The sequence below is a fragment of the Penaeus vannamei genome, chromosome 11 (assembly GCF_042767895.1).
Source record: "Penaeus vannamei isolate JL-2024 chromosome 11, ASM4276789v1, whole genome shotgun sequence".
In the NCBI taxonomy this organism is placed as follows: Eukaryota; Metazoa; Arthropoda; class Malacostraca; order Decapoda; family Penaeidae; genus Penaeus; species Penaeus vannamei.
This window is the reverse complement of record NC_091559.1, coordinates 12,814,455-12,829,454: the sequence shown is the minus strand read 5'-3', so window position 1 is coordinate 12,829,454 and position 15,000 is coordinate 12,814,455. Positions and strand designations below refer to the sequence as shown.

Sequence of the window (15,000 nt, the reverse complement as noted above, 5' to 3'; positions counted from 1 at the left end):
CATTAAATTGTATGAAGGATATTTTCACAAGATAGTAAAGAAGTGACTTCATTCTAGTTGTCTCTCCTTAGTATCATAAATGTCAAATCAGTTGGTAAATGATAGATAAAGAAGTGCTTCTTGGCTTTTAAAAACAGTATTTACCAAATTCTGTTGAAGTTCTTGCTGCTGATGCTGTCTTTTGACAATTCTTTTGACCTGAAGGACTGATGTTTGGACCTGTAAAAGACCTGCTTTTAACTCTTTTGGACAATATCCTTCTACTGCAACAGACTATTTTTCTTGTGTGTGTTGATTATCATGCTTACATTCTTGTGATTTAATGCATAATTTCCTTGATTTTTTTGTGGCTCATTAATGTCATTATTGATTGAAAAAAGTTACAACAAATATAGCCATTTTTCTTTATCATTCAGTATTTTTTTATTTCTGCGATCATTGCATGGTTTGCTGCAATGCTGAGTGATCATTAACCTACATGAACACCTGTTTCTGCATTACTTTATTCAGTATTTATGAAAAGGGGATTAAATCAATTATTTATGATCATGTTCATCTTCATACTCACAAACTCATGTGCAACTACACTGCCAGATGTGACACAGGTTTTCTTGTAATAACATAGTGCCGTAGGCCATTTATGATCATACAGACAGAGACAGCTGTGAACAATATGGTTGCTTAAAGGGTCCTGTCCATTATACTTACCAGGTTTTGTAATTGTATTGGGGAATGTGAATGGCAAAACAGTCTGCTATGTTAATGATATAGCAGAAAAAAACACTACACAAAAAAGGTAGATTGTAAAATGAGATATCTTTCAGTAAATGACTTTTTGGTGCAGTGGCATCTACTGTAAAAAAATGTACTCATTTGGTTTTCTTTATGATGAAATATCGATAGAAACTTTTAGTGAATACAGTTTGAATGTGTGCAGTAAACCTTATGTAAATATATATATATATTTTTAAAATTAAACCCCATGCTGTCAGGAAATTTGATAATCCCTGTAGTATTCTCTTGTGAAATGTATCTACACATAGATGGTTCCACAAGTCCTCAGCCACAAGGAGTCAGTGGCCTCACCTGATTTTCCCCATCCTTGAGTTTTCAGATTTTTTTTTCTAAAACTATTGATATCACTGCCAGTATTAGCATTATTGACATTATGAATATTACAGTTTTATCAACAGTATTAATTGCAATATAAAATGAATTGAAATAATTTAGAAAATTCAGGAAAACAGTAAACAGGTGATATAGGAAGTACTATTGATGGACTCGTTGGTTACTAAGGACTCAAAATGCCCTCTATATGTAAACTAAACTCACTATAGCCCTGTTATGTCTATTTGCCATTCCTGGCAGCATCAGGTAAATCCGTTAACAATGGGTACAATTTCGTCTACAATTTGGTGAGTCTGGGGTACATTAGCTTGTTTCTGTTTGTACCTAGCCTATTAACCAGCTGACGGCTGGTTTCCTGAGATTTCATCTCAGCAGCTGGGACCTGATCTTATGATGTGATGAAATGTCCTGGATCAAGGAAATTTTTGCTGTGATGTTATCAGACAATGCCCGGCATGAGAGGCTTCAGGAGCCTTTGATATAAGTTTCATAGTGTTTGGATATGATTAATGTGTAGAAAGCTTAGATCAGTTTTAAAGAAAGCTTAACCACCATGGAAATAGCTTACATCATTGTCAATAGTGCAGTGTTACATTCAGGTGTAGTTTTTTCAGATTTACACAACAGACGGTTAAGGTAGCATTCATGTATTTTGATAGGCATCCATGAATTTTAGATTATTAAACAGGAAGTGCAGATTCATTTAGTTAGTGGAATGATATATAGTGAAAGGGAGTATGGTGTTTGTGGAGGCATTCCTCTTTAATTTTTGTCATTTCCATAAAGAGTTCTTGTTATCTGGGTTGCTTGATGCCATATAGTCTGCCATTGGTCTGTTTTCCTTGTCTTTAGGGATCTGTCAGTCTGCCAAAGTTGACAATTTTAGCATGTTTTGTGCTCTATCTCATTCTTTGGAAATATACTGCAAGTTGTTTACATGTACTGGTGCAAACTCTCAAATTCATACTCACACACAACCTCTTTTACTGGCTTACTCGTGCTTATTCATTCACTCTCAGTCTCACTCGCTCACTCACATAATGCCTGAAATAAGAATTTAGAGATTCAAAGTATCCCTCACACCCTTGTATATTGATTCAGTTGATGATCGTTAGGAACTTGATGATGTAAAAGTCACTGACGGGTGTATGATACATTAGTTAATATTAAAGAAATTAACTTATTGATGAATAAGAAAAGAAAATCATTACCATTTTTTTTCATAAGTAAGAAAAGATTATATTTTGTAATATCTGTCTCTTGTTATGCTATAACTGTTAATTAGTCTTTTACTGAATGGAAAGCAGTTCTGAAATTATTTTTTATTTCCTAGAGTTGAGAATGTGCCTATTACCTCTAGGAAGAGAGATTGCACAAATTATTCTCAGTTCTTTGTAATACCCTATTCAGACTCTGATAAAGTGAGTGACTGTTTTGATTGAACTTCAGTTGTAGAACATGCACATATATATATACATTTTTGTGAAAATTGATGTGCATATTCACAAACACTCATACACTCGCATGCATGTGGATGTACAAGGACATACACAGGTACATACATATTCATATATGTTTTTACAGTCTCCTAAGTTCTGCCAAAATGCTCTGCAGAAATGTATACCTTATATTAAATATCACAGAAAGATGTTCTCTGAAACCATTTTTTTGTCAATATTTATGCACCACAAGGATGGCCAGATTTCTTAGCTGTTCAGATTTTAGGGTAAAGTTGCCAGCTTTCATTGCCCTGGATATAAGATGCTATAATTCATGTCTAGTCCTCGGGGTTAAAATGTAAGCTGTTGTTTGATATTGTAGTAGCTAGGGAATGCATGGTTGAAGTTTGATAATTCTGAAGTGGGAGATGGAGGTTTGAAGCTTGAATTTAATGTTATTGAAACTTAAGGATTGAGGGTTGAAGCTTTAGTTTAGTATTGAAGGTGGGGGGATTGAGAGATGGTTGCTTAGTACAGAACTTCAGTAAAGGTATTTTCAACCTGTTGGTGCCAGGTAATCATATGGTCTACCTTCAGTTTCTTTAGTGGATTTTGTTGGTACATAGCTGGCTTCACAAGTGTTCAGCCACCAAGCAGCCAATTAGTAGACCAATATGACCTCATATGATTTGCCTCCTCCTTGATTTTTGGAGGGTAAATGTTTTGTTGTTGCTCTTATTATTGATGTTATTATTATAATGTTAACCCACTATGTATGTGGGTATGTTTTGAAGCCGAAAATATTTTCCGGGCGGCTTTAAAAAAGGGCGGGGCTGGCCCGGAATCTGCCCGCATATTGGCCGTGGCCCATAACAGAATCGGAATGCAAGCTCCGATCCTGCGTCACATCGGTGGGATGCCCAGTAATTTTTTTTTTTCCGGGTGTCTCATATGTGGGACACCCTTCATATATAGGTTAATAACAATACTAGTAGCAATAAGAGAAAAAAGTCTGAATATTAAGGAAAAGGGTAAACTGAGACAGGTAGGACTAGTAATTGACTCATTGGTGATTAAGCACAGTAGACATGGTGTGTATTCATGCCATCCTGGCATCTGTGGGTTGAGCCTGGGCACCACTGCTCAGACTCCTACATGGACTTGGTCCCGAGCAACTTCTGGTTGCATTTGGCTCCCAATGAAGTTACAGAAATACACTAAACAGGGCTTGGCCTGTCAAGGCTGGCTTCACAATATTTGTAATGATGCTATAACTATTTGATGGTATTCTACAAAGTTCTAAGGTCCCTATTGTCCACAAAAAATAAGTAGGATCTGGGTAGATGATGATCTAAGTCTGACATCCCCTTGTTTGACAGAAAGGGCACCTAAGCCTGGCCAAATGGGTGATAATATCCTTGTTAGTATCTGGTTTCTGAATTGGATGAGGCTTGTGGTAATCAGGCCTTAGTATGTGTAATATAGGAAAAGTATCCTTACCCTGAGTTCATTGTTATGGAATTTTTACTTGCAATAAGGCAGTGTTTTAATTTTGGTGTTTTACACTAGATCTATTTATGATTTCACCTTTTGTGAATTTTAGGCAAGTTGGATTAAACATTTGTACTGGAGGCTTTGTCACAGGGGAATAGTGATGCATAGACTTGGAAATGAATAAATGCCTAGGGAAGCATCTGTGTTTTGATCATTTGGTATTTTTTTCTTCTTTAAAAGTGTTTTCCAGCCAGAGGAAATATTCAAGGAAAGGGGATTAATTTATAACTGTTTATATATATGCATACATTATATACATATACAAATATACTTGTACATGTCTCTCTCTCTCTCTCTCTCGCATGTACATGTGTGTATGTATATGTATATTTACTGTATATATATTCTTGTGTGTGGGCAGAGGCAAGGGAAGAGGGACAGAAAATGAATTGGCTTGGAAGAGTTAGCATCAGTGTTTACCTCTGTTTGTTGTTTGGTTTAGTTTTATTTATTAATTTCAGCTTTTTATTTGCAAATACACTTTTTCATCTGTAATATTTCTGCTTAGCCATTTTTGTGAATACAATGTCTTAAGGGATTATATAGACTACATAACTTGGTAGTGTTAAGGTATGGTAAGTTGGTGAATATTAAAGTACAATAAAAACAACAAGAAAAAAACAAAAACAAAATACATTCACAGCAGCTCTGATAATTTTTTATAACATTTTGTATGTTGAGTCTGAAAGAGAATGAAGCAAGGAACAAAAGGATTTGTTCTTCTTTTGGATTAGTAATTGTTTCTTCACTGGCATTTTCTGCTTTTAAGAGTCTTATTTTTATTTCCAGTTACTGTAGAAAGAGCTTTTGTTTATCGTAAGCCTCTGTACTAAGGTTACCATTATGTGACTGAAATTAAGTACATGCATGCATCTGAAAGTTTCTCTACATGCAGGGGCAACCATGCCTCTATTTTCTCAAGGGTATTTTGAATATAGTTCATATTCAGTGATTTTACTGGAAGGATTGGCAATTACAGTAGCATTGACTGTAAAGGAGGAGGATCCTGTCATCTTAGAAAGTTATGAAAAAATTATAATGTCTGAAGTATTACTGTATTGCTCTGTACTCCCCTATGTATGTACGTGTTATTTATTTTCTATTTTTTTTATCTATATATAAATCAGCCAATCAGATGAAAGGAGTAAACTTCACTTTGCGAAGTTCTTTTGGAAAGTTCATGAAGATCAGTGAATAAATTCAGAATTCACTTTTACTTTATGATTTAGCAAAGCTGCAAAGTCAGCTGTACATTTTCTTTTCTGCAGACAGCTCATGGACACACTTCTTGTTTTACTTTTCTTTTGTGTTAAAAGAAATTTTGATTTGATGTCTTGAACACATTAAATATTTTACAACTTTACTACAGTCTTGAAGACAAATATTCATTCATAAATACACATATTTTCTCTAGATTTTTTAAGCAGATTGTGAAACAGTATTATTTGAAATCAGAAAAGATAATATAATTATGAAAATCTTTATCAAAGTAAAGACATGACATTTTCACCCAAAACAGATAAATAAAGGTATTTATTCCATGAGAGAATTAACAATTTCTAATATTACATTCACATCATAGAAAATTTGTTGGGTGAGAATGGACATGGTTTAAAAACGTTGCCAGTTACTGAAGTATACCTTGTCTCACCCGTCAACAGCCCCCAACAGTACTGGGAGCTGTATTATCACTTCTGGTAAGGTCCCCCCCCTGCCACTTGTTGTCGCTGGTGACTGGGACGAGTGCTCATACTGAACAACCTGGTTATTTAACCCTTGGGCATTTTTTTTACTGTACATTTCATGAACCCATCCTCAGCGGCAAGATGGTTTAATGAAAGGCTAGCATATTTAAGTACTTCATTGGATTGTAAATCTTTTACTGATGGAGTTTGTAAATGGATTCTACAAGTATTATTTATAAAAGAAGTGGACTAAGGAAAGTGACATTTGATACAGAATAAATTTTGAAGACCTGGGCTGGAGAGTGAGCGAGAGAGGGAGAGAAAGAAAAAGTAAAGAAGAAAAAAATGAAATTGGGGATTGTTGTTGTTGAAAACCAGGTTTCTCAGTCAGTGAAAGGTGGCTGGTTTCTGTATGCTTTATTCTACACTTTGGAACACCCTCTCAACCTATTGGCTTTGGGTTAATAGAGACTGGACTAGAGGACATTCTCTTGGCAAGCTTTTCACTCCAATCTGCACATGCACAAGGATGGAACTGAAGCTGTAGTCAGAATGAAATGTATAGATGTTACAAGTGATGTAAGGTGGATCCTGGAGGGAAGACAGGAATTACTTAAATTGAGAAATAAGAATTGCTTCTGACTGCAATGTGTCACAGATCATAAAGTTATGCTACGCTTAATTTTTTACGACTTCCCCTCTCCATTGGATGCTACTACACTTCTCTCTTTTAAAGTTTGCCAAGAGGGAATCATGATGTTTTTCCATGGCAGTGGATGTAACTTTTATGTAGTTTCCTCTCTTTTTGTTTATGTATCTGTATTTTTTGTTCGCTGTTGCATAATGTATGTGACATGAGAAGTGCATGTTACATCAGTAATATTGCGTGACTCTTTCTTTATAAACCATATGAAAGTAAAGATCTTTAGCAAGGACATTTAAACAATTTTAGCCTAAAGATTTCAATAAATTATCGAAACTCCGTTTACTGAAGAGTAAATGGTCATATAAACCAGTTTAATTGAAGTGTTTATGCATCTGTGTGCTTTTTAAAAGATTTAGTAAGTTACATACCACTGGCTACACTGCATTATTTAGTTCTGTGAGCTTGAATGGAGCATATGTATTCTTTAGACAACTTCAGCTTCACCCTAGAATGTTTTATTTCTTATACTTTGGGGATTTCCTGTTCTCATTACATTCTCCTCATCACCTTCTCTGTCTGTACATTACTTTTCTTTAAATTTCATCCTTAGAAAGTATAAAGCTTCAAATAACAATGTGATATGTAAATATTTTATGGTACTTGGAACTTGAGTGTAGATTCTTAGAAGTAATTGAAAAAAACAACAAAAAACAATGATACCTATGCAGTATGGATGATATAGATATTACTTCCCACCTTACATCATTTATAAAAAAATAATAAGCTTGCAAACATAGAGTAAGCCGTAGGAAATTTTTAAATAGAGATTAATGTGTTGTTTCAGAAACCCATTTCTTCTTGTGAATGTTAACATTTGTTTTCTCCTTCTCTACTCCAGGGGTGAAAATGGAGCTGTGCAGAATGAGGACGAGGAGACTCAGGACGGTGATAAGAAGAAATCAAGGCTTCCAAAGAAAAAGTTCTTATTTACCGAAACCATAAAGTATGTTCAATTGATTACTACAGTTATGCTCTGCTTAGTGTCTGTTCAGGCTAGCTCCATCCTTATTCCGTGTATATAGTCTTTGGTTCCGAGCACTGCATGATATTCATTTAGGTATCACTTTTGCATACATGTCCATGGTCTTGTTATCCATAACCGACATCTTAACCCATTGGATCTGGTTGCATCACGGAAATCATGGTGCTGAAAATATGGGCAGTGAGTTACGTAAGCATCCAATATCCCAGGTATGTGGTGTGTAGGCCGGGTGCTCATGAACACCCATGAGTGGTGACAAGACCCTGTGTCTCCCCTGTGCAAAGCTATTTTTGTGTAAATTTTTAAAGCTCTTATGCCCTTTTACAATGTCCATATCTGTCTTTTAATTTGCATTATCCAGATGAAAATAGCTTATTTTTCCTTGCACAGACTCCATATCATCTCTCTATGTAGTAGATAACTTTGAGCAAGAATTAAAAGTATGGAAAATTTGGTTGTGTGTGTCAGATATCTCGTATATCATTATTTTCCGTAATGTAACCAGGAATATGGTGCGCAGCATGGAAGTGGCATCCTCCCTGGAGCCGGTGCTCTTCCATTCATGCCTTTGCATGTTAAATTCCACATTTGTTTATCAATGGGAATATTGCTGAGCCCTCTTCTAAGCACCAAATGAGTCAAATCACACTCCAAGAGGTTTATGCACTCGTGGCGAGTCTTTTCCATCACCCTGGCCTTTGCTTATGGCAGCAAGTTCGTGTCACCTGGCCTACGGTCATTTTGCCCAATGATGTCATGTTCACGTCATCCGGCTCTCAACCCAGATTTTTCCATGACGTTACTGCAGAGTCATTCGGGTCCAAGGGGTTAATCTGTTACTTAGTATTTTATATAGGATATGTGATTAACTGTAAGACTTATGTAATCTGTTCTTACCACAATTAGAATTTTCAAACAGCAAAGCATGAACAATTTTTAAGTAGGGAAAGGTCATATTAAGATAACTATTAAAAGTTTGATAAATACTAAGCTCGTTACTTGAGCATTGCTTTTGACTATCAAGACGTATGTTGCATGTTACTACTATTTTTTAAAGAATGTGAAGTATTACACTGCAGCAGTCCCTGAAAAGTTATGATACAGGAAGCTTGAAGCTGTTGCTTGTAAGTCGAGGCATAGTGTTATAAAGTACGCATTTACTTTCTAAGTAAGGAAGGTTCATATAAAAATAACTATTTAAAGTGTGTTTATTTTCACCACCCAGACATACTTGTAATATGGTGGATGCAGTGTCCAGTCTACCTAATGTCCTATATCACAGAACATTTTTTTTATGTATTTGACCAATCACAGATTTATATTCTGGTAATAATAAAAAAAAAAAAGACAAGTTAGAGCTAATATTAAGATGTTTAATTTTTATTATTTTTTACAGGAAACATTTGTGTGAAGTTGTGAGTGTTCGTGTAAAATTTTTCCAAATGATGAAAAAGCGGTCAGAGACACCAGAGGATCACATACGCATGTTTTTGGATGCAGAAGTTCGTCCTCTCTGGCCAAAGGGTTGGATGAATGCGCGAATATTATATAAAGAATCCACAGAAGCGCATTCAGTCATCACGTAAGTGTTATAATTTGGAATGGTAGCAGCCTATACGGCAGAAAACATAAACTAGAAAAAGTGTCTTGCCTTGATTTAGTCAGCAATGATAACATACAAATCTTAAAGACTCTTATTTTTTATTTTATTGGTAATTTTTATTTTTATTTTTTGATTTTTTTGTGAGAAGTTATTCTTTGGTATCTTGTGATGAATTTGATCAATTGATGAGATGTTTTTTATCAATAGTTTTGACCATTAAGTTTTAGGAAAGGTGTGAGCCTTAATTGATGTCAGTAGAGGAACTGCCCTTTAGACCTTCTCTTCTCTTTCATTCTATCACTTTTTCTACACCTTTCTCTCTCGTTCATTCAATTGTACAGTTTGACTCTCATTCATTCATTCATTCTCTCTTTCTCTTTTTTCTTGTTTTTATCCTCTTGTTTCTTAATTTCTCTCTCTCTCTCTCTCTCTCTCTCTCTCTCTCTCTCTCTCTCTCTCTCTCTCTCTCTCTCTCTCTCTCTCTCTCTCTCTCTCTCTCTCTCTCTCTCTCTCTCTCTCTCTCTCTCTCTCCCTCTCTCTCTCCTCTCTCCCTCTCCCTCTCCCTCTCCCTCTCCCTCTCCCTCTCTCTCTCCCCTCTCCCTCCTTCTCTCTCTCCCTCCCACCCTCCCTCCCTCCCTTCCTTCCCTCCCCCTCACCCTCCCTCCCCCCTCCCTCCCCCCTCCCTCCCCCCTCCCTCCCCCTCTCTCCCCCTCCCTCCCTCCCTCCCTCCCTCCCTCCCTCCCTCCCTCTCTCCCTCCCTCCCTCTCTCCCTCCCTCTCTCCCTCTCTCCCTCCCTCCCTCCCTGCCTTCCTCCCTTCCTCCCTCCCTCCCTCCCTCCCTCCCTCTCTCCCTCTCTCCCTCTCTCCCTCTCACTCTCACTCTCACTCTCACTCTCACTCTCACTCTCACTCTCACTCTCACTCTCACTCTCACTCTCACTCTCACTCTCACTCTCACTCTCACTCTCACTCTCACTCTCACTCTCACTCTCACTCTCACTCTCACTCTCACTCTCACTCTCACTCTCACTCTCACTCTTACTCTTACTCTTACTCTTACTCTTACTCTTACTCTTACTCTTACTCTCACTCTCACTCTCACTCTCACTCTCACTCTCACTCTCACTCTCACTCTCACTCTCACTCTCACTCTCACTCTCACTCTCACTCTCACTCTCACTCTCACTCTCACTCTCACTCTCACTCTCACTCTCACTCTCACTCTCTCCCTCCTTTCGACATCATACATGATTGCAGTATTTTCTTCCTCCAGCTAAGATGTCATCAAGGCTTCTTCTGGAATTCAGATTTGGTTAACAGTTGCCTTCACTTCAGAAGCAATTTCTACCAACACTGCTTATAAGATTATCATCATTTCATAATGAAATTTGTTATGTGATTAAGAATAGATTTTGGCAAAATATAAGCGTGACTGGCCATCACCTCTTATTTAAAGTAATAGTTTATCTTTATCATTAGGTTAAAATAGACTTTTGGCTCTTGTTTAATGTAGTAAATGAGTGAAGCTTCCTCAATGATTTATTCTTTATGAACATTAGTTTTGATTCATTAGATATATAGAGTTTTCCAAACCGTGAAGAATTCATGGCTGCTGAAGAAGTCATAAACATATGTAGATAGCAATTTTTTCACATTATGTCATTACACTTTCTATGATCAAAGACACTGTTATTTACTGAATGGCAGTGCTTATTTAAGACATGAATGTTTAAGTAAAGTTACTGTTGCCTTTACAATTTTTGTATACCATTTTATATACGTAAAATGGATTTTTGTAATCATGGTAATGATATTAAGAATATTGAACTAGTTTGGACAGGAGACATTGCAGTGGTGTATAGAAACCAATACTGAAATGATTTATGCCTTTGAAACACAAACAAATAAACAAACAAACAAACAAACATATGATACCATATAGATTATATGTACCACAAGAAGAAACGTAATGCACAATTGAATTAATCTATTCTTAATTTCCACAGGGATAAAAGTAACATTAGGACAACACCAGCCAAGAAAATGGTCACACTAGGAGGCGGAAGCACCTCCATCACCCCAACCACCCCTACACCACAACCTCCCAAACCCTCTCTAAGTGCAACTGCGGTGCCCAAGGCAGCTTCTCCTGCAGTTACAAGTACATGTAAGAGCGAACTTGTGAAAAAGAAAATTCCACCCGTTGAACAAAAACCCACACCAGTCTCAAAGCCTGTGGTTGAGGGAAGTGCTACAGGCAGTGGTGGTCTCAGTATAAAATCAGTTGAAAAGATTAATGAAGAAGTGCCAAAGAAGACTAGTAGTTCAGAAATCTCAACTCATAAAGTCAGTGATGAGGAAAGTGCCACAAAAATTAATGCAGTCAAGCCGCTGGTTAAAAAATCTTCCGCATCATTCAGTGTCATAGATTTATCGAGTGATGAAGATAAGTCAATGAATAGTAAAGTTGAGTCTTTAAGGGTTAATCAGATTGCCAAGTCTAAAGACACAGAAGCTGCACAATCCAACAAGAAGGAAGTGTTGGCAACAATCTCTAGTACAACATCACTCTCACCAAGTGTCAGTTCCTTGGCTGAGTCCAAGAAAGAGGATAATTTGGAGGAAGAAATGAATCTTGTCATGAATGAGTTACTACAGATTTCAAAGCAGAAATCAGTTGATGATACGGTAGAAACTTTGTCTCCACATGCAACCAAAGAGAGCCATGTCAGCACTGCAGTAAGTGCGAACTCCAAGCCTCAAAATCCATATCAAATGCAAGTACAAGAACCAAACCACCAACAAAATGTGCAGCAGTCTCCAGTACAACACAAGCATCATTTACATAACAATGCTTCCAAGCAGGACAAAGAAAAACCTGTGGAAGTGCAGCATCAAAAGCAGGTGTCACAGCAGAGTTCACCAGTACAGCAAAAGGCTAGTCCTATCCAACTAACTTCCCCAGTTCAGCAACAACTTTCCCCAGTGACAAAACCACAGCCTTCACCAACGCAGAAACAACAGCCCTCCCCAGCGCAAAAACAGCAGCCCTCCCCAGCGCAAAAACAGCAGCCCTCCCCAGCGCAAAAACAGCAGCCCTCCCCTGTGCAAAAACAGCAGCCCTCCCCAGCGCAAAAACAGCAGTCCACCTCATCACAAAAGCAACTGTCATCCTCAGTGCAAAAACAGCAGTCATCAGCCCAGAAACCGCAAGCTAATTGTTCTATACAGCACCACTCATCTTCTCATCAGCAGCAATCTATGCAACACTCGCAGTCTGTCAGTCTGCAGCAGACCACAGCACAACACTCCCTCTCCACTCATCAGAGCAAACCACCACAGCACACCTCGCATCCTCAGCACCAGAAGAGTCAATCACAGGATCAACAGCAGCAGTCTGTAAAACAAGAGTCAGGCCATCAGAAATCACAGTCACAACCATATAGCGTGTCTCATCACCAGCAAAGCTTGGGGTCTTCGTCTTGGAATAAGCATGATATGCCACTACCAGCAAAAAATTCATCAGCCAGTACAAACAAAACACCTTCTTCATGGGCATCTGGTCATGAAGTCAACCCAGCCAGGCAAAGGCAAACAGAAGCGCTACCTATTGGTAAGCATGAACTATCTATTTTGGTTTACATGGAAGTGCAAGTGGCTTATATAGGTAAAGTATGCTACTCTGAAAGGTTTGGGACATCACAAAGTTGGCTTCAGGGAAAGAAAAAGAAGAATTGATGATATGGTTAGACTGTAATATGCTTGGATTATCTTTGTAATTTGATTTTTGATATGGAGTAATGAATAAAAGGTTTTATATCAAGAGTTTTAGAAGAGTTGTACTGCTGCTATTTTTTTTTGTTTTTACAGTCAAGAACAGAAAGAGAAACTATTTCCATGCCTGTTTTCTTGTTTTGGTAAAATTAACAATTACCTAATACTCATTACAGTCTCCTCCTCGGATCCATTGGCAAACCTGAGAATGATGCACGGTCTCAGTGTAAGCAGCGTTACCAAAAAATCATCCTCATCCTCATCCTCAGTCTACCACAGTCCAGCAGCGTTGGCCGCTTCATCGTCAGGATCATATAGCCTATCAGGTGATATTAACTTTCAGTGGTTTAAGCATTTGAGTGCTTTTAATACCTCAGGAAAAGCCGTTGGACTTTTGTCTGCTATGTTATGGAGTAGGAGTTAGTGTCTTATTAAATCCTTTTTGTTTCACATTTCTAAAATATTGTTTTGTGATTATTGTTTGAATGACACAGTAATACTTAGATATGAAAAAAATGGAAAATTGGTAGCCGATTATAATTGATGGCTTTGGTTCTTTCAAAAGCGATAATTGATTTTTTAGGTGGTATCAAAATTGATATGAATTTTTTGGTTGTTTCATAAGTGATGTGTTACATTTTTGGATGAGTGTGTAGATATTTGTTTGCATTGCAGTGCTAGGATGGATGGATGGATGAAATTTCATTCATGTTTGTGTATGCAAGGCTTACAATACAGCAAAATCTTTTCCATAAAGGTACTAAGAAGAGCAGTGGAAGTAGTAGTAGCAGTGCGATGCCCAGCATTAGTAGTGGCACCTCATCACACAATCGACCTGTTAGCGTTACCACCACAAATTCTTCAAGTTATTCTTCTAGCCAACCCAAACATTCTGCATCTTCTCATTCATATTCACCTCAGGCCTCCAAACACACTGCCACACCACCCAAACCAAGGTGAGTCTGGTTATCTCAGCCCACTCAACATTTGCTGGTTGATACTGGAATTTAATTTTCTGTTTCTAATTTCTATTTTTTTGATAGGGGAAATGATAATCATTAAGATTTATTATTGTCCCACTCTAGTCTAGGAATTATTTGTGTAATGACTGACAGCATTATGATATATTTAATGCTTGTGTCAAAAAAAAAATCTAATACATCTCCAATAATGCATATATATATTGTGAATTGTTAGTCAATTTAAAAATTTCTTTGAATGAATTTTAACACTTGACCCTTTTCTTTTCTTCTCAATCCATGCTCCACACAGCAAGAGGTTTGTTGATTTCTAAACTTTTCATTCTTAATACCTAACAACCAAATTCAGTGGTTGTTGACACACTTTAATTAGTTGGAGTTGAGTTTGAGTTGAACAGTTTTTATTTTGGTATTTGATTTTTGAAGTTCAAAGGTGCCATTTATAGTGTTCTAATGGTTCCAGGCTGGATCCGTACTCTGCCTCTGTTAGTCAGTCTATATACAACAGCATAAGTCAAGATCAACAGTTAAAGGCTTTCAAGCAACAGCTACAGCAACACCAACAGTCAAATCACCATGCAAGTCAACAACAGCAAGAATTATGGCAACAAGTAAGAGAGCAATTGATTTTAACCATTTCAGAGGGTAATATGCTTTTGTAATGGAAGTTTTCAGATGGGATGTGTAAACATGAAAGCTCAACCAGTTAAAAGTTTGCTTATGTGAGATTTCCTGCTGGAGAAAAAGATTCAAAGCATATGAGGCATATAAGAATGATTGACAGAGTGGTTATCGCAGTCAGAAAATTGAAAAATAGAGAGAAAAGGAATGGGAATGTCTGACCTCAGGTGAAGAGATGGAGGAATTATTAGAAAAATATAATGGAAAATGAGAATTAAAAACTAGAGAATCAAAAGGAATCTTTGTAGAGAAGGTATTAGTGAAGCTGTGAGATTTTGCAATACAAAATGAGTTACGTCCCTCCATTAGAAACACGAGTGAAAAGCCGTAAAAGATATAATAACCAAAGGTTATCCGGTAATGCTTATGTGGTGGTCTTTCTCACTGTCATTGATAACCTCTCCTACTTTTGTTACAATTAAGTTGTTTTAAAGCAGCTGTTTAAAGTAGCACCTGGGTTGCCTCTAAG

At 37.2% G+C, this 15,000-nt stretch overlaps 1 protein-coding gene across 9 annotated transcripts in view; it reads left to right on the top strand.

The window, feature by feature from the left end:
• Window positions 1-15,000, top strand: part of yem (yemanuclein) — a 67,272-nt gene that overhangs the window by 37,872 nt on the left and 14,400 nt on the right. For 5 of the 9 annotated variants that reach the window (XM_070127014.1, XM_070127012.1, XM_070127009.1 and 2 more), the window contains 7 exons: window positions 5,783-5,818; window positions 7,351-7,455; window positions 8,891-9,076; window positions 11,103-12,709; window positions 13,047-13,196; window positions 13,628-13,826; window positions 14,314-14,461. In XM_070127014.1, coding sequence (XP_069983115.1) covers window positions 5,783-5,818; window positions 7,351-7,455; window positions 8,891-9,076; window positions 11,103-12,709; window positions 13,047-13,196; window positions 13,628-13,826; window positions 14,314-14,461 — 2,431 coding nt within the window. The remainder of the gene's footprint in view (window positions 1-5,782; window positions 5,819-7,350; window positions 7,456-8,890; window positions 9,077-11,102; window positions 12,710-13,046; window positions 13,197-13,627; window positions 13,827-14,313; window positions 14,462-15,000) is intronic. The other 4 variants (XM_070127017.1, XM_070127016.1, XM_070127015.1 and 1 more) reach the window with 1 other exon arrangement.